General features: G+C 45.0%; 1 protein-coding gene across 1 annotated transcript; it reads left to right on the top strand.

Moving 5' to 3' along the window:
• Positions 1–12,993: 12,993 nt before the first annotated feature.
• On the top strand, positions 12,994–21,036 carry DMRTB1 (DMRT like family B with proline rich C-terminal 1). Its single transcript, XM_054720881.1, has 4 exons — positions 12,994–13,534; positions 15,302–15,507; positions 18,664–18,919; positions 20,210–21,036. The coding sequence occupies exons 1-4, from the start codon at positions 13,000–13,002 to the stop codon at positions 20,272–20,274; spliced, it is 1,062 nt and encodes a 353-aa protein (XP_054576856.1). The 5' UTR covers positions 12,994–12,999; the 3' UTR covers positions 20,275–21,036.
• The last annotated feature ends 3,596 nt before the right edge of the window (positions 21,037–24,632 follow it).

Here is a 24,632-nt window from a genome sequence, read left to right as displayed (position 1 = left end):
TTTCTCCGACTGGCTTATTTCATTTAGCATAATGCTCTCCATGTCCATCCATGCTGTTTTGAATGGTAAAAGTTCCTTCTTGTTTACAGCAGCGTAGTATTCCATTGTGTAGATGTACCATAGTTTTTTAACCCACTCATCTGCTGATGGGCACTTAGGCTGTTTCCAAATCTTAGCTATGGTAAATTTACATAATATTCTTTATCTGGCAGGTGGGGATGACATTTTCCTTCCCTCAACACTCATACTTCATTCCTATTTTCCCTCCAAGAAGCATGGAAATAAACTGAGGGTGGGTGGGGGAGCTGGTTATTTTTATTCATTAGGTATTTTTTCATTGACTACTGAATGCCTACCATGATTTTCAATATTATGAAAATAAGTCAGAAATCCTCTCTTCCCTATAGGGAGCTTGCAGTTTCATTGGCCTGGAAAATGAGAACTAAGTGACTCCATGTGTAAATCAGTAGTATACATTCATTCACTCACCCACTGTATACTGGTCCTGAGCAGGGTTGGAGGTTTATGAAAGAGCTAGATACATTCCTACTTACTTCTAAACAAGGAGATTTCAAAAATCAGTATTGTGTGATCAGTAATATAACAGAAGTTTGAATAAAGTTCTGGATAAACAATGAGGGGCAACTGATTCTGCCTGATGAGGTTAAAGAAGACTTCCCAGAGGAGATGACAACATAGCTGCTTTGAAGGATGCATAGAAATCTGCCATGTAAATAAGAATAGAAAGGTAATTCCAGATAAAGGTAAACATGAGTGCATGACCTGTTGAGGAGAGGAGAGTAATTCAACATGGTGGAAACTCACAAGGGTTGAGTCTGGAAAAAAAGAATTGGGTCAAATTAGGAAAAGCCTTAATGCCTTGTTCAGGACTTTGACTTATGTTTTTCAGAAGTGAGAACCATAGACAACCTGCATCAGAATCACCTGGGATGCTTTATTTAAAATCCCAGATAATATCCTAAACCCTCTGAATGAGAATCTCTGAGGGTAGGGATATACAATTTTAATAAGCTCCCTTAAGTATATTCTTCATTAAACTTCACTAAATTTTGAAAAGCACAGTATGTGGATGACAGAAGGTCAAGACTTATTTTAAGTTTCTCTGATCAAGAATTCAGTACTGCCCGGCCGGCATGGCTCAGTAGTTGAGCGTCAACCTATGAATCAGGAGAGTTCAATTCCCGGTTCAATTCCCAGTCAGAGCACATGTCCAGGTTGTGGGCTTGATCCCCAGTGTGGGGCATGCAGGAGGCAGCTGATCAATGATTCTCTCTCATCATTGATGTTCCTATCTCTCTCGCCCTCTCCCTCTCTGAAATCAATAAAAAAATATATTTTAAAAAGATTTCAGTACTTAAATACTGAACTAGGTGTGTATACAACTCTGAAAATTCATCAAACTGTGCACTTAAGCTTAGTGCACCTATGTGTGTTTTACCATAATTTTTACACATGGCTGGTATAAAATTCTAACCACAAACTAGGATAATGACCAGAGCAGAGGCAGATACAAATTTTCTCAATCAACATGGTTTATTGAACCCCTGTCCTTATTGTATTCTTATACCAGTGTTAAATTAATTAAATGAGCGGAGCATTAGACTGAGGTGGTTCTGATGCCTCAGTAGCCTACCTAAGGGAACCAAAACCTAAGCCTGTAAACTCCTCAAGGTTAAGAAACTGAAACTTAAGGACAGCCAACTAAGACAAGCAACCACAAATAGCCAACCTAGGCTTTCCCAAATAAGGGAACCACTTAAGTTACAGCCAATCGAATAATTTCCTTCAGCATCTTCTCTATAACAGCCTTTCCCCAGCTCCTGTCATTGGAATACTTCTAGTTCTCATTTGGCGCTGCTTGATTGGAATCAATTTTTGCTCAAATAAATTCTTAAAATTTTTAATATGCTTCAGTTTATCTTTTAACACCAGTAAGTTCAATATTAAAGAGAAGACACTCTGCTTGAGTCATAGGGAAACCATTAGGGTACAAAAAAATCTTAGTACAATCGTTTGTGGCCCTGCAAAACTCAACTCACCCAACAAAATCTTATTCCTTAGTATTTAATTTGGGGCAGGGAAAGGGGGACAGAAAAGGGTGATTAGAAAAAAGTCTAAAAAGGCTCCTGGGAAAGAGGGCCAATGATGAATAAAAGGTTGAGAAACACTGCACTGTAGCATCCTCTTGGAGATTCACAGGGTACATGAACATATTAAAGAGAATTTCCATAGTAAAGAACTTTAACTTCATTCACTTAGGGTTTCCTAATTTTATTGGATCTCAAACACCCTTTTTTATATGATACCTATGCACATTTTACAGGCATAGTCTTCCATGGAGCATATTTTGGGAAATGCTGAACTGTATAAAAAATGGAACTTAGAGAAAATAAGGAGGGGAGGGCTAGAAGTAATAATAGCAGCTACCATTTACTTAGGTCTCTGTTTCCTAAAGGTGCAACTTAGATGTTTTGCTAGCATGTAACACAGATCACTGGCTATTGTATGAAAACAGAGGTTAAATCAATTTATCTCATTTGTATGAGCTACTTGTTCTGTGCCGTTAAAATATTGTGAAATAACATGTACAAGTTGAAGAAAACAATCTAGGAATCTTCAGGACCAAAATGTTCTTGAACAATTCTTAGTTCAATAACTTGACTGCAACATAGCCATAAGGTTTTTAAAAACTGAATGTAGCCTGGGAGAATATTTTGCCATTACAGAGTACACATCTACCACTATGAAGTTTATCTCCGTGGTACTTATTTAATACAGGGCAACATTTCTTTTTTGAAATCATTATTTCACTTTTGCTGTGTTCTTCTTGTTAACTTAACTAACAAGGCCACATATAGACTTTTATGTTCTCTTTGTTATAAAGAGAAGAGAGACATTCATTCAACAGATTTTTATTAAATTCCTATTATATGCCAGGCACATTTTAAATTAATATAACAAAGCAGAACTAATAATATCCTACATTGTCCCCAAACAGAATTTTCATAAGCTCTAAAACAGAATCATAGAGTGCACAGGTAACACAATAGCCAATGTTTCTTGAGTACCTACTCTTTGCCAGATGATTTAAATATCTCTAGAACAACCATACAAAATACATATTCTTCCCATTTTATAGATATGAAGTGGCAGACAATATTGTTGTCTACCCAAAAGCCAATTTCCTATTCCTTTCTGCTAACAGAACTTGTGCTTGTTCAAGTATCTGGCAGATTTTTAAAAATCTCTATATCATATTTGTTTACTTTCTTCTCATCACATTTTTATTTGCATGTAGGGTATTTTATTAATGGACCATAAATATTTAGGCCCATTAATGGTGTCTCCAGTCCCATTACACAAATACCTATATGCAAGATGTGCTTATCCCTGTCCATGTTTTTGTGTATATCCTTCCACTTTCTTCTGCCAGTTCAAGTTGTCTTACAGAATCAGGAGCAAAGTATGTACACCAGCAAACTTTCCTTTATTAACCTACCTCTCTTATATTTTTCTGATAATTATAGTACTTAAGTAGTGTGCTAGACATTCATTTGTAGTTTAGACTGATAAATTGTCATTTTAAAAAACATTGCTTGCTTTGTTTATGTATCACCTCATCAGTGTTCTGTCTAGTCTCAGTGGGTATTGGCCAACTCATCACTGGAGTGAATTGGAGTAGTTACTTGAATTACTCTCTCAGCTTTAACATTTACAGTGAACTTAAGCAGGTGACTTCATCTGCCATCATGAATCTCTATATCCATCTAAGAATTTGGAGAATATAGTTTTTTGGCATGTTATTTTATTTTAAAATGCAAGTAAAGGACATTAAAATTATTAAATATAAGATCTTAGGAACTTAATGGACAGGGAAACTTAATATTTATTAACCACTACTATGAGTCAGTCACTATAATATAGTGGGAAAAGTCACAGCTTTGGGCAGAAATAAATTCTGAGTTCACTTTTTTTCTGTGTGACCTTAGACAAATTATTTAGCTCTTTCTGAGATTTGTCTATTTCATTTAAAAATCTGTAATTAGTAATGTTATAAAATCTGTAATTTTAGTGATGTTATAAGAAGAAATAATATCTAGCACAAAATACCTAGCCCGATTCTATAAATGTCAATTATGTTACTCACCCGCCTTTTCTGGCCATCCTTAATTCTCACAGAACTCAGGTTTCTGCAATGCTAATCTCTGCTGTTTCCCCTCCACTTGAGTGGTTGATTTATTCAGTTAACTAAATTCCAACTGACTTTGATGATTTAGAATAGGAACTGAAGAAATCATCACTGGAAGAAATGTACACTCCTTTAACAATGTCCCAGATGTGTCATGGCATAAAACAAGTAGGACAGAGATTACTCACCTGTGGCACAGAGACGAATAGGACAGACAACTGGACAACCTTCCTTTTCCCCCCAAAATAACCCTTCTAGCCTGGTTCCTTATTCAGTTGAATTCTAGCTTAGGTGACCAACTTAACAAGGTTTGCCTTGGACTCACCCAGTTGTGACCCTGAAAGTCCAGTGTCCTGAACCCTCTCAATCCCAGGCAAATCAGAATGAATGGGAAACGCTGAACTGTATAAAAAATGGAGCTTAGAGGAAAAAAAGGAGAGGGCTAGAGTAATAATACTATTAGGAGTCGGAACTGTGCCTACACTTCAGTCATTGCCAGCATACCACAGTATAAGAATCCCTGGCTTTGGAGCTAGGTATACCTGGGTTCAAATCCTGGCATATTCCACACCTAGCTATGACTCTTGTAAATGTTATTTAACTTTCTTGAGCCTCAGTGTCTTTATCTATAAACTCATCCTAGTCTTTCATGAATTTATAATGAAATTCACATTATTAATAAATTAAATTATAGCACAGTGCTTGCAATGGTGTAGGCTCTTAATGAATATTAGTTCTTTCCTTCCTGACTTCCTTATACTTATTAGTTTCATTATCCCCTGGAGACCATATTTCTTAAAATCCCTGTAATTTAAGGGAGGTGGGCATCGGGCAGTAGGGGGCACTGTTGCCACTATTCCTTTTTTTCTTCTGGCTTCTCTATGCCAGAGCAATAAAGTTTTAGTAAACCAACGATCAAAGATGGCTAAACTCTAAACCCACACTTGGTTTTAACTTATCTAAATGTGTCCCACATGCCTGAAATAATGTTTAGGGTGTATCAGGACCATTTTAAATCTTCTGCGTTTAATTTATAACCCTTCTCACTCCAGGAGATTTATGATGTTCCAGGGGGTCAAATGTTTATTCTTAGAATTATTTAACCCCAATCAACTAATTATTCTGATGAGTTGTATACTTTTTTTCTTTTTGTTTGACCAGACTGGAAACAATGACAGGCATTCAACTTGGATTTATTTGTAAAACTCTGACAGATTGGGAATTACGGAGTTCCTTAAACTGTCTCTGAAAATAAATATTCCTGGATAGTTAAAGGGGAAAGAGCAACAATCTCCAAACTCATTAAACTAAGTAAGTCTAACCATGTCTAAAGCAAATGTTGTAGGAGGTAATGATACTACATGCTTAGAAATCTTCATGCCTTTTAATTGTTTAAGGAATTATTTGTGCAAAGCAACATTAGTGCTCCTAGTGGTAATTGTTTACCTGGGGTGGGTTCTGGGGTAAAAGGGCATAAATAAAATAATTTTTATTAACTTTTCAGCATTCTTAAAATATTAAATATCCAAAGGACTACATTTATCAAGCAGCATGTAAATAAACAACCCATGCCTTCTGGTTGGGATCTTAGAAGAATTTGATGATTTATGTATCACAGAAATGGTATAACTTTAGTATATAATGACTTCCTTCTCTCTTTTTTTAAACTGTATACAGCATTTTACTGGTAATTTACCTAATATGATAAATATGAAGATATTCCTATAAAAAGAAAATCAATACATTTGAAGCTTCAAAATGCAAACTGAGTTTTATTAGGCCAGTGATGGCGAACCTATGACACGTGTGTCAGCACTGACACGCGTAGCCATTTCTGATGACACGCGGCTGCATGCCGAGGATGAAACATTTGCTGCTCCTGAGGATGAAACATTTGCGACTAGAGTCTTGGAGTTAGTTTTTTCCTCAAAGTGACACACTACCCGAGTTATGCTCAGTTTTTTGGCGAAGTTTGACACACCAAGCTCAAAAGGTTGCCCATCACTGTATTAGACTCTTCTAGCTAACATAATCGAGTAGTCAGATTAATATTTCCACTTCTAAAGCATGAAACAGTAAAGCATTAGAAAGACCCTAAATTTCAGGATACATTCAAGTTAGTGAAGGTAATCTAACCAACATGAGAAAAGGACCTGTGAATGTGGTATGTTTCCCATGGCAATGGTGTAACAGCGTGAATTTGAGCTGCTTTTGAAAACTTGGTCTCTGGAAGTGGAAGGAGGACTGAAGGGACAGATCTCAACTTCAGGGCTGTCCAACAGAAATACAATGCGAAACATATATATAATTTAAAATATTCTGGTAGCGACATTTAAAAAGTAAAAAAAAACACATTAAAATAATGTTACTTAATGCAATACATCCAAAATATCATTACTTCAGTATGCAATCTATATGAAATTATTAATGAGATGTTTTACATTCTTTCTTTCATACTATATCTTTGAAATCTGGTATGTATTTTGTACTCTCAGCACATCTTAATTTGAATTGATCTCACATCAAGTGGTCAATAGCTACAGGGGGGTAACAGTTACAGTATTGGACAGTTTAGGATTTTATCTATGCTAGGAGAGCCTGACTCTCCCCAAAAAGGCTATGCAGCTTAATCAAATTTTCTGGTTGGAGGTGGCCTTGGGTCAGTTAGAGATACACCTTTCTATTCATTTCCCAGTCCCTTTCCCCTTCCTCCTCCTTGATACCATGTAATGAATGCTAACCATGTGCCAAATACTGGACACTGTGCTGAGCATTCTAAATGCATTATCTCATTAATCCTGCAAGAATCAGAGATCTTACTTTATAGCTAAAGTAAATGAAATAACTAAATGATGGCAAAATAGTGTAGGTTAAGAATATAGATTTAGCCTGGCTGGTGTTGCTCAATGGTTGAGCATTGACCTATAAACCAGGTGGTCACAGTATGATTCCCTGTCAGGGCACATGCTCGGGTTGCAGACTTGATCCCCAGTAGGGGGCCTGCGGGAGGCAGCCAATCAATGATTCTCTTCCATCATTGATGTTTCTCTCTCTCTCCCTCCCTCTCCCTTCCTCTCTGAAGTCAATAAAAAATATATTCTTTAAAAAGAATGCCTTAGAGGCCATTCATACATGTGTCTGCCATTTCCTGTATACCTTGGATAAGAAATTTCTTAACTTCTCTAAGCTTCAGTTTTACCATTTGTCAAATGGAGACAATAAATGTACCTACCTTACAGATGTTGTTTTGTGGTTTAAATGAGACCATGCCTGCAAAACTGTAAGCATTCATGAAATATTAATATTATTGGGGGTAAATGGAGGACACTGGACTTTGCAATACCTTGTACAAATATTTTTACTACTGCTATTACTACTGAGACCCAAAGAAGTGAAATGATTTATCCAAGGTAACACAGCTAATAAGTAATGATCAGGCTCTCACCTAGTTTGCGTGTCTCTAGAGTAGTTTTTCTTGTCATCTGTTTACAGTAATAACATGGATTGAATTTTTACTGACGCTGTGACATAAAATGAAAAGGTCTCTTGAAAGATAAATTCCTGATCTCTGCTTGCCATTTTCATAGAAGAATTCAAGGGGAAATTCTGGGCTCTCTCACTCTCCTTTTAAAATAGGAATTTAGTGTTCTCTCTCTCTCTCTCTCTCTCTCTCTCTCTCTCTCTCTCTCTTAGTAAATAGGAATTTAGTGTTCTAAGAAACTAGGTAAGAAACATACATAGAAAAGGGGAGATTAAATTTAATTTTCTTTGCTCCTTTGTTCTTTTTGACTCTAATCTCACCAGGGAAAAGTGCCCTACATGTTGTGTTAAATCAAATTTGCATTTCAACAAAGAACAGAGATATTAAAGCCATCATTCCCTTCTAATAATGTATTTATAGGGACGATTGCCTCATATCTTTTAAGACAAAAAATTATTGATATTTACAGAAATTTGATAGTACTATCAAAAGTACATGTATTGATACATATATTGTGAAAGTTTCTCTGTGTGTAAAAATACATTTTACCATCAAATTAGCAAGTAAAAACCAAACCAAATAAATGTCAGTGCTACTGGGTCTAATTCAGCTAACAATGCCACTTTGAGCATGCCCTCTCTGCCCCAAAGTTGTACTTTGTATCTGCTCCACAGAATTGTTTGTTCCTGTCTTTACCTATATATAGCTTCTTCAACTACTTTCTGTTTGATTTTCTATCACTCCTTTGTCTTCCATCACCGCTGCTTTGTACCTAGCCTCTTTATGATTCCTAAGAGATTCATAAGAACCAGTCAGCAGGGCTCCAGGGTTAGGAGGAACAATACTGCCTAGCATCGTACTAGTTCAGGGCCATGACGAACCTCACACCCCACTTAACTCCATTTTAATACTGTCATACCTTCTGCAAGTCCTAGCTACTTATTGTTCCACTTTCTGAAGGAAAAACCAAGGGCAGGGGTTAGACGTCTGGATGTGTGGATTCTAGTTTGGCCTGCCTCTTGCCATGTCATGTTCTCTCCTTAGTCTTAGAGAGCAACTCCCATCATTTCCCCCAACATTCCCTCCAACGCCTGGCTACTGCTTAACCTCTACACCTCATCTCTCTCCAGTTTCCTGACCTCACTATTAGAGCCACACTGCAGACTTCCATGTTGTTCCCTCTGTCAGGAACACACCTTCCCTACTCCTGTACCTGGCTAATTCCTACTCATCCTTTAGACCTCAGCTTAGAAATCAGCCCTTCAAGGAAGTCTTCCATGATTTCTTGATCTAGGTTAGGATCCTCATGTGGGTTCCCATAGTATCCTGCCCCCTTCCTCACCCCCACCATTCCCCTTTTGTTTGGAATTGTTTACTGTATGGTTTGCCAGATAGAAAGTATGCCTAAAGGTAAGGATCCCGTCTTCTTATTTACTTCTGTGCCCCTTACATTTAGCACATAGTTGGTACTCAATAACTACTGGCTGTTGGTGGAGGAAAACGACTAAGCTGGGTGTCCTAGGAAGTTTCCCCAGGTTGCTCCCACCTTCACCCCCTTTTGCCTCAACTGTGACAGGACATGTAATAAGACAAACATTTCTATTCATCACCAAACTTTTCTTGAGGAGAGCGCTGTGTTTGTTTTAAAGAAATATTGAGTTAGCAGATATATGGTTAAGAATATGGACTCTGAGGATCGATTTCCTGTTTTTGAATCATGGCTCTGCCATTTAATGGCTATAAAACTTTGGGCAAGTTACTTAACCTCCCTAGGCCTTAGTTTCTTCATGTATAAAATGAGGGTGAAAATAATAGCACCTACCTTAGAGAGTTGTTATGAGAATTAGATGCATTCATACACATTAGGACTTAAGAATTACTGGCACATATAGACACTTAGTGCTAGCTATTACATTTACTATTATCAAACAATTAGGGATAGGGGTGAATTCAAGGAACCAAAGTTAATCCCCAAATTCTGCTTCTCACGAGAGTGATCCTATTCACTTTGGGCTTTCTGTTTTGTATAATGTTTGGTGAAAATTGCTGAAGCCAAGTTGATTTACTGTGCCAATTATAACTTTGACATTGGCAGGAGAGGGAGGCAAGATTCATTTATACATTCAACAAATATTTACTGAATGTCTATTTTGTGCTAGACATAAAGGAAAATAAGATAGTCACAGCTGTTACAGAGCTCTCAAAAAATTTAGAAAAGAAAGCTAGAGAGGCTGGATACGAGGGGTGGGGGGAGAAAAGGGAGGGCAGACAGTTTCCAGTGGGTGTAGCACAGCAGAAGAGGATCATGAGAGAACAGACATGCTACGGCAGGATTTTAAAGCATCGAGTATAGGATGTGTCATATAAATACTTCCCGTCATTCCCTACAAAATCTTCACTAAACTTTTCATTGCTCAGAGAGCCTGAAGAAGGGAAGATAGCAGATATCTGGGTTATAGCTGCTGGGGGAAAGATGCTATTAGCAAAAAAAGCCTTTCTTACTCTTGTGTGTTACTAGTAAGGACATATTGCAGTGCATACAATATTTGATAATTATAAATAATACCGCATGCATTGCATAATATAGGGCTCTTTACAATGAATATGAATTAAACATTACCAATAGCAACCATATGAACTAAAGAGAAGAGACATTATTCAAGGTAGAAAACTTGGGAATCTGAGGGAAAAGGGGACATAAATGAAGCTGTGAGTCAGATATGACCACCAACCTGCCCTTTCATGGTTAATTAGTCTAACTGCTGATTTCTTGGCAATTATAACTTATAATTTTATAAACTACTGCTTATGACAATGCAGACTTTCTTAAACATAAATTTCCTAAGGTTAGGTGTAGGGAAGGAAAGGGAATGTTGTGTACTTATTGCTCCCATCCTTTTGACTTCCAGTTTTTCACGTTTATGTCATTGCCATCTGTTACCACTTTTTTAAGGAACAATTTAAAGAAATATATATAGTAGAAAAGCAGCAGCCTAAGAAGTAATCAGTCCTCAAGCTAAATAGAACAAAACTATCAATTTGTCTGAATTTCCAAGAGTGAAATAAATAAAGCTCTGTTGGAATTTACCTACACAAATTGAGACTTTGGCAAGGAAGAGAAATAAACTAGTCTTTTTTTCTTCTTAGATTTATTTACTGTATAAACTCTGGGGTTTCTACATCTTACAATGTGACTACTGATTAAAAAGATATATGGTTGTTTATTAATATTCTCAAAACACTATGCAAACTCACATCACCTTGGGTATATTTTACCCCTAATGCTATAAAGTAAATATGGAAGCATTTTGTAGTAAACAAGGCTAAAATATGTTAATTCATATAGTTGGCTTCAAATAGGATTTACTTTAAATCATTAATAGGAAGATGAAGAGAGCATGGGTGCTCAGGCATAAAATATATAAAAGAGCGGTTTTCTTTTTTAGGCCTTATCATCTGATGTCACCTGATGTTAAAAATTTAAATTTGATAATGTAGAAAGTGACCTTACAATTTGCAATATCATTAAACAATGAAGCTAATGATCCAGATTTTTGACAGTAGTACTGAAACTATGATTTTTAAGTACCATTTTCAAATGACAGGATTGTGAAAAATTTGATATTTTGAATTAGGTAGAGTCAGAAAAGAGCTTGCTTGTCCTTTTATCTATGGGACCATGTTTTTAAAACAAAAAATTAAGATAGAGTCCTAGCCTGTCTAGCTAAATGGTTAGAGCATTGGCCCTTGGACTGAAGGGTTGCGGGTTTGACTCTGGTCAAAGGCCCGCACCTCGGTTGCAGGCTCTATCTCTGGCCCAGGTTGGGGTACATGGGAGAAGCAACCAATCGATGTGTCTCTCTCACATTGATGTTTCTTTCACTCTGTCTCTCCCCCTCCCTTCCACTCTCTCTAAAAATCAATGGAAAAAATATCCTTGGGGGAGGATTAACAACAACAACAAAAAATTAAGATAGAGGATATTAGAGCAAAGCAGAGACAAACCTAGATTTCTTTAAATGGATGTAAAATTACCAGTGAAATTCCTGAAGGGCCAAATAATACAGAAGGATATACTCTTGCCCTCTTAATAAGATAGGAATATATTTCTTTAAAGCAAAAAAAAAAAAAGGCTTTAGAAACTCCTTTACAAAAGCCTCCCAGTATCTAACCAGCCTCAGAATGGCACAGTCTCCTATTCCCAGGCGGCCGGTGAGACATGCAGAGTCAGCCGCAACCAGAGGCCCAGGAAAACCCAGGCGGGCACGAGGCCTCAGCTTCTGCCCTTCTGCCACCAGAGAGTTTCAGAGAAAGGCAATTTAAAGGGCACCTTTTAGTCAGGTGTTAACCACAACTACCTCCTTAAATATGCTTGATTCTATGATTATAAGCTTTCAACTTAGGTGTGAGTGGCCCATTGTTTTTCTTTCTGGGAACCTAAAAAAGACAAAGACCTCAGGGGTCACAAATGTCTGTCAAATAAGAAAATGAAGTGATTTGGGAAACGATGAAATTCATGCCAGCTTTTCAGATGTCCCAAGATTTGGGTCGCTTTACAGGTAAAACTAAATTCATGGCAAAGTTAAGCAATGATTCAAACTCATGCTAAGTCTATTTTACTTTAAAGCATCCTAAGTATGCTTTACTTTGGAAAGCATCGACAGCAATGAACTCCTATACCAACAAGACTCTTCAATGGGAGCTACTCATAGGATGCACCCTTGAGCCACGATCACACTGCACCGTGCTCTTGAGAATATTCTAGAAGCATCACTGGGAAGGGCTGCTTCTCTGCAGGGTAGAGAAATGAAGTGCAGAGGAGGCAGCTGCTTTGGAGGGAGAAACACGGCTCGCGTCGTAGAATGCTTTCCTACTGGAACGGCTTTGCCGAGAGCTGTGTTCCTGGAGCTTTAAATCCCTGGACCACTGCACATCACCGCGCCGACTAACGTCACAAACCACCTGTCTCGGGGGTAACGAGAATAGAAACTTTGGAAAATTAAATGCCTAAACCGTCAGATAACCCAGATGACATACATGCAATTGCGTTTCACGTAAAACTTATTTAACCCCCTGCATCGAATTAAGGCACAGAAACTCCAAATTTTGCACCCCCTCCAAAGTTGGGAAAGTGCAAGGGTCTTGCGGCAGTTCCGGGGCTGTACTGAGATCCACTTCGTTACAAGTGTATCCAGTGTCCCCAGCAGCAGGGACTTCTGGGGCTCGGCTTCGCCGCTTCACTTGCTCCGCAGCTCCCGGAGGTGGCGGTTGTGCTATGAAGGCAGACCCCGCCAAGCTGGCCGACAAGATGCTCCGCACCCCCAACTGCTCGCGGTGCCGCAACCACGGGTACCTGGTGGCCGTCAAGGGCCATGCGGGCAAGTGTCGCTGGAAGCAGTGCAACTGCGAGAAGTGCTACCTCATCACCGAACGCCAGAAGATCATGGCCGCGCAGAAGATGCTCAAGAAGCAGGCCTCTGAAGAGGACCGGGAGCTGGCCTCAAGGGCCGCGGCCATCGCCCCGGCCTCCAGCCTCCGCCCGCTGCCTCCGCTCACCGCTCCTGGAGACCTGGAGCCGGGCCCCGAGGGCCGCGCGGCCGCCTACTTGCTGGAGAGACCCCCGCGCGGCCCAAGCCCGGGCCCGAGTGCCTTCCAGCCAGTCCTGGGCGGCCGCGGCCACGTGGGCCCGAGTGACCCGGCAGCCGTGGCCAGGCCCAGTTTCGTGAGGCCCCAGCTCGGGGCGGAGGCCGCAGGCCAGGGAGGTTCCGGTCCCCTGGAGCCGAGCCGGCCTCTGCAGCCCATGCCCAGGCCGCCGCCGCCGCCGCCGCCGCCGTTCGCCTTCGGTAAGACCCCCAGGCCCCTTCTTGTGCCATCGGTTCCTCTCAGGGCTGCAGCCTCCTTGCACCTCATGTTCGTGTCCCTGGAGTGACTTGGGGTGGGGGTGGGGAAATACTTTCTGAGTTAAATTTGCTTTCAGAAACCTTTCTCCACATACGGATTCGGATTGAGTGCCTTTTTGCATAAAGGTAAAAGAGATAGAAAAGAGTGGGTGGTGAAGATGGCTTTCAATATTTAGCTACAATTTTTGCCTTTCCATCTTGCAAGAAAAAAAAAATGGTCTCCAGTATTTAGTTACAATCTTTGCCTTTCCATCTTGCAAGAAAAAAAAAATGGCCTCCAGTCCGCTTAGCTGGGCGTCTTGTGGAGACATGGGCCCTACTGCGCTTGCGCATCTCTTCCCGCTCTTTTCTTGGGCTGCAGGCACCTCCCCCACAGGAAGAATGTCTCTGTGGGTGGGCCAGCGCCATGCTGACCGCGCCTGCGCACTTTCCCCCATTTCCAGGAGCTGGAGGCTTCCCAGAAGACCTCCCTTCCTCTGTGCCTTGCTCCAACCCGCCTGCGCGCTCTTTCCCGCTCTTTTTTTGGGCGGGAGGCTACCAATGGCAGGACTTCCTGCGGACGGATGGGCTAGCTAAACTATGACTGCGCCTGCGCACCCTTCTCCTCTTTCTGAAGGCCCCGCCCTACACCGGAGCCCTGGCCCAGTGCGCCTGCGCACCTCATTTTGTACCCTTTCCCTGGGCGTGGGTGGGGATGCGACAGCCTTCCTGCTCCACAAAGGAGGAGAAGATAGTTCATTGAGATATTGCCTATTTTTTTCTCCTGCCCACCATGTGCATAAGTTACAATGTTCTTTATGTAACAATGTAAATTATGCTTTCACTATTAAAGTACTTCAGGTCACATGTAGGTCCGAGGCTTTTAAAAAACGGCCGTTTGAAAGTGCAGACCCCTGTTGGTGTTCCCTATGGTGTGCAATAGAAAGAGCACAAGTCCGAGTCAGGTGACTGGGGCGGCTCACTCTGTCACCTTAGGCAAGCTGCTTCGTTCTGGGTCAGTCTCCCGTCTGTGTGCCAAAGAGATCGGCCTGGGTGCTCCCCAAAGGCCATTTCTGTCTTCTGGGATATTCTAGGAAAATCTGGTCCCCGGAACTAGATGAGGAGGACAGACCTGAAATAGCAGTCCTATAGGAGGATACCTTTCCACTGGCACAGTGCTTCCTTATTTCCATCTCCCCACGCACAGGGGCTGAGCACTTAACTGCCAGACATAGTGGCAAAAGGTGCGGGGGAGTCAGATTCCTTCCCTAAGCATCTTGTCTTGTGAGAGGAGCAGCAATAATAAAGAATCGCCCATCAGTGTAGAGAGCTCTCATAGTTAACAGCTTAGCCGAGGTCTTAAGGAGGAGGCCTGAGGACTTAGGAGGCAAAGTGGGTTGAAGGGAGAGCCCTCCAAGGTTAGGGAAGAGCGTCTGCAAGGGCTTTGAGGGGGATGCGAAAAAGAAGAAGCTGCCAGGTTCTCGCACTGGAGGAGGCTGGAGGGGAGGCAGGGTCGGCCGCCTGGGGCGTCATGGCTGTGCTGAGGACTTTTTCTAAGAACGTGGGACAGGGCTGAACAGTGTAAAAAGCAGGGAGGGTGCAAAGCATAATGGATGTGGGAGCTCTTTGTAATGGATCTGAATGTTTACCCCGTCTTTGGACGGTACTGTGATGCTTTTCCCCCCTCGCTCTTTGTGTTTTTAATACTTCTCCCATTGCTTGCTCTTTCAGGGCTCTCTCTGAGCATCAACTCGGATGCTATGGTGCAGTCTGAGTACCTGGAGAGAGAGCCTTCCAAGCTGTATCCCAGCTGCTCCGGCATGTACTCCTATCGCCCATTCCCGATGGGCTACCAGGATCCATCCCCAGGCCTGGGGATCTCCCTGCAGCAGGGCTTCCGGCATGTGTCCTTCAGCCACTACCATGGAGGAGGCTCGGTGAGTCCCATCCCAACCCCTTTCTGGGTTCCTCCTTATCCCATCTGCTCTGCTGCTCAATCCCAGAAAGCCATTGGTGTGCCCACTCTGTGCCAGGCCCCTGGGCCTGTACAGTGCACCTCTGGGAGGGCACACACGTAGATGAGTCTCATCATGTGTAGACAGGTCAGCCTGAGCTGTGGCATTTGCTTTTCAGAGCTGTAGGCTAAAAGGCTCTGGGAGCTCAGGCAAGAAGGAATGCAGACACGTAGGTAAACCTGGGAACACTGACAAGTGACCATCAGCCTGGACTCATGGAATGCTGGGGCCACAAGGGCTCTTCGTTTTGCTGCTACCAGGAAGGAAATACCACTGTCCTAGTGCCATACAGTTGAGGGCAGAGCCAGGAGCAGCTGTGGGTCCCCTGCCCCAGGGTATGGCCACTGGAGACTGCAGAGGGTTTTCAAGAGGAAGTGGCATTTAAGCTTAGTCATGGAAAATATGGAAACCTTTCCCCAAACACCTATCACCTAAGGATCTATGAGTTGAAAGAAGGAATGAGATGTAATCCTTTTATGAGGTCTATGGTGAGTTACTAACTGGTGTGTTCTGTAAGCCTGAAGTTTTGAATAATGACGGTAAGTCAGGCCATCCCTGTCGTATGAGATACATGTTGGGGTGACCAGGTTTTGTGACTTTGCTTGCCAGCTCCTTCCAGACCAGAATAGTTTAAAAGCCCTCTCCCTTGTGGCAACTCCTGATGGACATCAGAGTAACAGGATAGTGAACGGCCTGTGTGACAGTCCTGACTTTGGGCCCAGAAGGCTGAATCTGTGGGGGAGGTTGGCTCAAATGCAGCTCAAGTGCCTGGGAATGTAGACCACCATTACCTCAGCGCTGAAAGCCTATCCTCGGGTTACAGACACATTTCCCCTTGGGTAGAGGAGAGTTGGGGGAGAGCAGGCTTCTTTGGTTTAATGTGGAAAGCAATCAAGAAGAAAGATGAAAGCTTGACAGTCACATAATGGAGCCACTGGCCACAGAGTATAGAGCCAGTACTGTGGGGTTCTAGCTCTGTCCAGGCAGGTCAGGCACATAGGATGCTCGTCCCCACTCTTGCTTCAGCCTCAATAGTATCTCTTCTCTCTTTTAGACATTGTAAAATTTTATTTATAAATCATTTTCCATTGTTCAAGGGGGAAAAGCCTGAAGACCACTGGTCTTGATCATTCCTAGGGTGCCTACCCACCTCTAGTTGAGCCTTCAAAGCACGTGTTATTATTCCATTGCAGGGTAGAGGAAGAAGGCGCGGAGAAGTTATGGGTTTGTCCAACGTCACAGAACTAGTGAGTGAGGCACTGGGATCAAAATTGCACAGCAGATTAGTGACAGAACAGGATGCATACCTGGATGGCCCTGCCTTTGGAGCCCAGGTGCTTTCTGCTACCCTGAGCCTGTCTCTTAGGCAGAGGTAAACATAACTCTCCCCACCGCCCTGCCCCACCTGGAATCTGTGGGTGCTGGCCACCCCCTTGCAGCCCAGGGACAGCATGGCATCTCTAGCCTCCACACAAAGAGAGGGTTCTGGCCAAGTGGAGCACGCTCCCACCGTCTGCTCACACAGAAGCCTGGCGTCCAGAGCAGCGCTCTGATTGACAGGCCTGCCAGACGGCCATTGTTAAGAGTGTGATCTCAGTTGGTTTATCTGGGCCTGAGCTGGCACCACAGGCCCCAGGCAGGAGCTGTGATCCAGGGAGAAACAGCCAAGTAGCTTGGAATTAAAGGGCTAATAATCCCCCTCCGACCCTTTCCTGTCTGGATAGCGGATCCAACATTTATTTGTAAAGCTGTTTCAAACCCGAGAGCCTATGAATTGCTTTCACCCTTGTCCTGCTGCCCCTGCCCAGGCTCCGAGATAACCCCAAGAGACGTCTTCCACCTTTTATTTCTGTCTCTGTCCCACCTGCTGCTGCTTTGCTTCTTTTGTTCTCCTCCCACAAAAGATCACAGGCCTGGAGTTGGACAGACCTGGGTCCAGTCGTACTTCTTTTTACTAGTCTATGGCCTGGGGAAGTTACCTACCTCCGAGGACCTCACTCAGCTCTTCTACTGAACAACAGGGGTGCGAGTACCTGTCTCACAGGGCCATCGATAGAGGAAGGTGTGATGTATATGAAGTGTCTGCACAGGGTCTGGCATGTCGTAGGTACTGGAAAGTAGGCTTTCTTCCCTTCTCGGTGGTCAAATGAAGTTAGCACATGCTGGGTTAATCTAAGGAGATTTTTGCAGACTGCCTCAAGGCTTTAATGTGCTTACATGTGACTCGCCATTGTGGTGAGTCACTATGTGGAGTTTTTCAAACTCCCTTGACAAAGAACACTTAAAAGCACTTAAAAATAATCTCGTAGGACGCGAAGGTTCTCTGGAACACAGCTTGTGAAGTGCTGCTCTGATGTATCTGGATGGAGAAGTAAATAATAGGAACTATACTGACATTCATTCCTATTTTTTATTACATTCATGTCTTAGATAAACTTTGAGCTGTGTAGTCATCACCCCTCTAGATCCCTTTCTTCCAGCCTTGGGGTCCTATGTCATGGGGTTGGCTTCCATCTTCTAAGAAGCAACAGAAGCACAGAATAGCTGATGGCTGAAGCCACTCTTCCTGAGGTCACCCAGCTTTTCTGACTCAGTAGCAGCTGCACGACACCCAGGAGAAGGCCCTGACTCTTGAGTCTAAGTCATTACAGACAATGGGACACAGGAGGTTGGGAATGCACTGGGACCCTGGCCTAGCGCAGAGCAGCCGGGTCAGACAGACGTGGGGTCCAGTTCTGCCTCAGCCTCTCACCAGCTCTGTGGCCCTGGGGCTGTAGCTTCATTCGCTGACCCTGTATTTCATCATTACAGTGAGGATCATAAGGATGAAATGAGGTAACGGATCTAAGCTTAGAGAGAGGACTCGGTCAGGGTGACTGAGTGGCTGTTCCCAGGCGTATCTGAGGTGTGCCTGCGTTCCTTCTTGCCTTCAATCATTTGTTTGCTGAGCCCCTCATTTCAAGTGCCTTGTGTCCAGCCCCTGGGAGCCCCCCAGTTAGAGAGAACAGATCATGTTTGATCAGCCCATCTGGCTAACGCGCTCCCCTGTTTGGCTTCTCTGCTGAGTGCACCATGCAGGTGCCCGAGCCAGTGGAAAACTTCCAGCCGAGCTATCCCCCGCTGCCACCGCCACTGCCACCGCCGCGGCCTCTGCTGCCGCCGCCATCACCCCTGCTGCCACCACCGCTGCTGCCGCCACCACTGTCACCACCGCCCCCGTTCCTCCCGCCAGGCTTCCTCGCTGGCATCCATTTCCTTCCGCCACCGCCGCCACCACCGCCACCGGCATCTTTCTCACTGACCGTCCTGTCTGATGGGGACCAGGAGGCCGTGGGTAAGAGCACCAGCCTTCTGGGTGGTGGGGGAGCCAGGGAGGCTTTCTGGAGGAAGGGGGCTAATCAAAATAGATGTGGAGAGAGGGGAGATGGAGAACAGAATTAACATGTGCTGGGCCTGGGATAAGTGTTTTCCTTATATTCCTCCCCTTATTCTATAGGCAGGCATCAAGGAGGTGGGGAAACCAAGAGAGCCCAGAGGGGTTCTTGTAGATATAAATGGCAGAGCTCAGATTTCAACAGGATTGTGTGTCTGGCTCTATTCGTGCCCCTGGGCAAAGATGCGGAGGGAGGTGTGTGTGGTGTGCCCAGAACAGAGGTGCCAGGCCTCTGGCTGGGGAAAGGACAAATGCCGAGCCTGGAGCAGCAGCAGGAGCCAGTTTGGGTCTGGCAGGGATGATTCCTCTCCTCGAGCCACTCTGGAGAGAGACCCTGTCCTTAGCTCTGCCACGGTGCACTGGGTGATCTTAGTCACTCACACACCCGCCTCTAGTAAATTTCATCTGTAACATGGGCCCTGTGAGGGTCAACTGGAATTTTAGATGTGGAAATGCTTTGAGGAGTTTGTTTTTTAGGGCCCTTTGCAGAATGAATTTAACCATCTCTGGGTTGTGTTACTTCTATGTTCAAGGATTTTTTTCCCTTTTAACCCTCCCCTGAGGTTAGTCTGGTGATATCCTCATTTTACTGAAGAGGAAACTGAGGCCTGTTGCACACCTGCTGTGTGTGAGACGCCTACATCTGTTAGCTGGAGAGATAGATGGTCTAGTGAAGTGCTGGACGGCGTGGGCATAAAGTCCTGGCTCCAGCACTTACCAGCTGTGTGACCGTGGGCAAGAAGCAAAGCCACTCCTTGGTGCCTCCGTGTCTGTATCTGTCAAAGTGGACTGATAATGCCCCTACCTCATGAGGTTATTCTGAGGCTTAACCAGAACCTGAAATGATGAAGCCATTAGTGGGAGTTAGTTCTCACAGTTTCCCCTGCTCCCATGCTGACCTGATGTTGCAAGGTGGGCATCATTTCATTTACAGAAGGAGGAACTGGGGTTCAGAGCTTCAGGGTAGCTTGTTTCTGCCACCCAGCCTGTGGCAGGCAGAACTGGAGTTTGAACTTGAACCTGTATCATATGAGGACTAGAATTCCAGCCTCCTGACACCGAACAAATCAAGGCAAATTAATTCTCCTTCGGGCCTGGGAATGATGAGAATGCCTTGTAGAAAGCTTACACCTGAAAATAGGCCATTTTTTTCCTATTTCTAATGCATCCCCCTTTTTTTGTTCTTTGCAGAGGACCAGGTTGAAGGGGTGCCTCGTGAGCCCAGCCAGCCATCGTCTCAGGAGCAGTCCGACTAGGCCCCGGGCCGCTGGCCAGCAAAATGGGGCATTGGGAGGGTGACAGCAATGATTTTCTTGTCTGTGTTCAGTGATGTATAGGGAGGGTGGACAGTGATAGACATAAATAGAGTTAATTCCCATTTCAAGATAGGAGGAAAGAGGGAGGTTTCTAAGTTTCAATCCTGAAGTGTGAGCTGGAACAGGAGAATGGAGGATGAAGTTAACCAGGGGAGGACCAGGACTCTGAGGAGTGGGGGCCGGTGGGACGCCCGTTTAGGAATGAATTTAACCATCTCTGGCTGTGCGGCCCGTTGGTGACTCGCCCTCAGAAGCGTTGTTTGATTTCCTCAGGCCCCGCTGCAGGACAGGAGGCACCATGTATTTCAGCCTCTGCCTCCGCCTGGTCCGGGGCTTCCAGCACCCGCAGTGGCTGGTGCGAGCAGCCAGGACCGGGCACTGACAGCAGGTTCTGAGTGTCCTTCTCTGCTGCCCCGTCTCCCACTGCCCCTCGCCCCTTCTCCAGGGGCCTTTACTAGCAAGCATCGTGACCCCTGGGGCTACTTCACCCCCCTCCATAAAGTTTAAGCCATTTATAGGCATCATTTCTGGTTTTAAAAAAATGCATTAACGTTTTATCATTTGGTGTTTTTATAGTGATTGCCAGCTTTAAAAAGTAGGCCATTTGTAAGCACGGATACAGCTCTCAGAATAGACTGGTGCTTCCAAAGTACCTGTGATGTCAGCACTTCTTCTCTGGGGCCAGTTGACTGTTGAAATAAAATGCGCAATGGAAATCCGTGTGGAAATTTATTCTGTTTAAATCCATGTGGAAGGCAGTGTTGGGTAGAGTGGTCGGGACCCGGGTTTGTGGCCTGTCAGCCTGCGTCTGTGTGCTTGCTTAGGCCAGCCCTTCCCTGCACCTCCTCCCCATCCCTTCAGTTACCAAGTGACTGGGGCCAGACTTACTTCAATTGTTGTTGTTGTTTTAAGAAATGGAAACCTCTTCAGGAAATCTGATGGAGACACATAAAATGTGAAGATGTTTGTTTCCCTTCCCCAGCTCCTTTCATGGCCCTGCAGAGGGACATGGCTTTAAAACACAGAGCTTGGTCCCATTCTGCTGTTTTAGGACCTTGGGGCTCTCCCCCGGGTTTCACTTGTCCCTTCATTTAAAAACCATCCGACATCTCTACTGGATTTAGAGCCTGGCAATCACCAGCTCTGCCCGTGAGCGTGGAATCTAATAGAAACATACTGTCCGGTGGCATGGGACGGGGACAGAGAGGAAGAGGAGCTGCGGGGATGGTCAGAGGAAGCCTGGAAGAGGCAGGGCTTCATCTGCCTTTTATTTTTTAATCCTCACCCAAGGTTATTTTTTTCATTGATTTTCAGAGAAAGTGGAAAGGAGGGGAGAGGGAGAAAGAAGGGGGAGAGAGAGAAATATCAATGTGTTAGAGACACATCGATCCATTGCTTCCTGCACTTGGGGACTGAACCTGCAACCCAGGTACATGCCCTTGACTGGGAATTGAACCATTGACCCTTTGCTGTACAGGCCAAACCTCTAACCAACTGAGCCATGCCAGCCAGGACCGCACCTTTTCAAAGGGCAAGAATGAGTTAGGTGAAAACCGGCACTCCCTCTTAGGTGGGCAGAAAGAGGGCAAGGGATCTGGAGGGAAGGATTCCAGGGTGAGGAGCATGCAGGAGAACAGGCTGACCTGCTTGTGTCCTGCCTGTGGGCATGGGTGCCCAGCCATCCTCCTAGGACAAGTAGCAGGAGGATCACTGAGAAGTAGTCTTCTGTCCTCGTCAGCGTGGTGGCTGGGGGCCCAGGGCCGGGCCTGCTCTGTTGAAAGGCACTGGGGCAGGCACAGTCATGGGACTATTCAGTTACTGCATTGTAAACAGAGTCGTTTCGGCAGGGCAAAGCCAGGCATGGGCTTCAGTCTGAGCCTGATGATGCAGTGGTTTTGCACTAGCTTGGCTTGGTGGCTGGAGCTGACAGCCACCCAAATGCTGGTCCTGTCCCCAGGGCCATAATGCTACAGAAGCCCTGGGCGGGTAGGAGAAGACCTGACTTCTGGTTCCACTTACCCCCACTCACCCTGCCCTCACTGGACCCCTGACCTGTCAGTTGGCTAGGTGGGGTTGATCAGCCCTTGCTTTTTATTTTATTTTTAAATTGCATTTTGTTTTATTCTAGAGTCCATGTTTTGAAAGATTTTTTCCAACCAAGCTGCATTAATAAAGCTGTTTTTCCATTTCTGATCAAGTCTGTGACCAATCCAGACCAATGCAAGAAAACAGGATGTTAGTTAGCATATGGGGTTTGAGATGGGAAGCTGTAGCCTGGCAAGAAAAATGTTCTGTTGCCTTATTGTAGGAGTCCATGTCCACGGGGCTCTCAGTTCTCCAATGGGCCTGGGATCTGATGAATCTTGAGATGCTCTGCATCTTTCCTGGAGCCTTGAAGGTGCCTGCTGGGGTGAAAAAACCCAACTGTGGGGCAGGGTCGGAGGCCTGGCTTCCTTCCTTCCCCCCCCAAGTTCTGTCCTTTCCTGTGGGCTCTCACCATGATCACTTACCCTGGGTGGGGGGCGGGGGCAGGGGTTCAGTGGACCCTTGCGCCCTATAGCCTTGCCAGTCAATCCAGCCCATGCTCCTGAATGCCCTGCTCTTCCAGACTGTTCTCCAGCAGCAGAATGAGCATTGAAAGAACAGATCTGCGCATGTTACTTCCTTGCTCACATGCCTTTCATGGCTCCCTACTGCTCTCAGAGTAAAGACCTGCATCTTCAAACCAACTGCCCGCCCACCTTTGCAGCCTCCTCTCCCTCACCGGCTGGCCCAGCCTGGGTTCTGCAGGTGTGGAGTCAGGCAGGAAAGGATGGGCTGCAAAGAGACCAGTGGGCAGGGGCAGCACTGCTCATCTCAAATGGCGGAGGCTTGGCTGTAAGCCAGGAGGATGTTCCGGGAGGCAGCCAGCAGGCCGGCATTCCCTGACGCCCGTGCACTTGCATGGCGCCGCCAGGAGAGGGCGTGCGAGCGGCAGCTGTGGGCGGGGCCGATGGAGGCCAGACCACTGTGGGGGCGGGGCCTTTTGCCTAGCAACCTGCATCCAAGGAGAAGCTTCGAGCCAGCCTGGCTGCAGCAATAGGTTTCTGCAGCTGGGCCTTGACGTGACTGGAAGACCTGTATTCCTCCTGGAAAATAAAAACGATAAGCCTGTGGGCCAGGCCAGGAATTTTCAACCTTTTTCATCATGGCACACAAATTAATTTCTAAAATTCTGCAGCACACCAAAAAACACATTTTTTGCTGATCTTACAAAAAAGGTATAATTTTGATTTATTCACACCAGATGACTTTGTATTGACTGTTGTCATTTTTTTTAATTTGACGATCTCAGGTGAAAGAGGTCAGTGTTTCTGACTAAATAGTCAGGTATTGCATGTTTTCAACCTTCTTTCAGCAGGCCACCATGTGGTCACCAACCTCGCAGCCATTGTCTTTGCACTGCCCTGCCTGTGAAATCAATGCCCTCCTATCTTTGTCTTCAGACACCAGCCTGAACCCCAGCCCCCGTATCCCATGACATAGTCCCCTCTTTCTCTCCGTTCTGCACTTTTGCACATGCTGAGTCTTCTGCCTAGACTCCTTCTGCCTTCACCAGCTCATCTCCTACTCATCCTTTCAGACTAAGGCCAGGCACCCCCTCCTCCAGGCCTCCTCCACCTGGATTAGGAGGCTCTGCAGGGACTGCCCAGGCCCTGCCCCGCCCTCTGCCACACTGATCCCACTGAGGAGATGTCCCTCCTACAAGTCTGTGGGCTTCCTGGAGGCAGTGTCTTCATTTGTCTTTGTGTCCCGGCTTGTGGAGCTCAGCATTGGCTAGGCCAGTAGTTTCTGAGTGACTGTTGCAGAATAAATGGCTGAGTTTCTGGGCCTCCTTGTGGACTTTTTGGGTGGAGGGTTGGTGTGCTCTGCCTCAGGCCCCTCACGCAGCCTCTTCGCCTCACGTTTTTGCTCTGTCTGCTGGGACCCCGCACAGGAAGTCAGGCCTCACCAAAACGATGCTAAGGGAGGCATTGCACCCTTTCCTCATCTGAGCCTCACAACAACCCAGGGAAGACATGGGCCGTCACCTCTATTTTACGGAGGAAAGAGACACAGAGGGATAGTAATGTTCCCAAAGCCACACAAATCCCAAGTGGCCAAGGGCATGCAGAGAGCAGCACACATCCCTGGACACCAGGTCTAGAGTTTTGAACATCTGTTTTGCCCCGAGTTTTCATCTTGACGTGTTTTGAACACGGACCACGTGAATGCACCCTAGATTCTGGGCAGATTCCAGGACGACTGGGGAGAGCAGC

The sequence above is a fragment of the Eptesicus fuscus genome, chromosome 9 (genome assembly GCF_027574615.1).
Source record: "Eptesicus fuscus isolate TK198812 chromosome 9, DD_ASM_mEF_20220401, whole genome shotgun sequence".
Lineage (NCBI taxonomy): Eukaryota > Metazoa > Chordata > Mammalia > Chiroptera > Vespertilionidae > Eptesicus > Eptesicus fuscus.
Note: the sequence above shows the minus strand (reverse complement) of the source record. Positions and strands in the feature narration are given on the sequence as shown.

What these genes read in the sequence shown, in the direction of transcription:
- DMRTB1 (XM_054720881.1), top strand. Translation starts at nt 13,000, where the DNA reads ATGCTCCGCACCCCCAACTGCTCGCGGTGCCGCAACCACGGGTACCTG. An exon ending in ACTACCATGGAGGAGGCTCG is followed by an intron (nt 15,508 to 18,663) that starts GTGAGTCCCATC and finishes TGCACCATGCAG; the next exon opens with GTGCCCGAGCCAGTGGAAAA. An exon ending in TGGGGACCAGGAGGCCGTGG is followed by an intron (nt 18,920 to 20,209) that starts GTAAGAGCACCA and finishes TGTTCTTTGCAG; the next exon opens with AGGACCAGGTTGAAGGGGTG.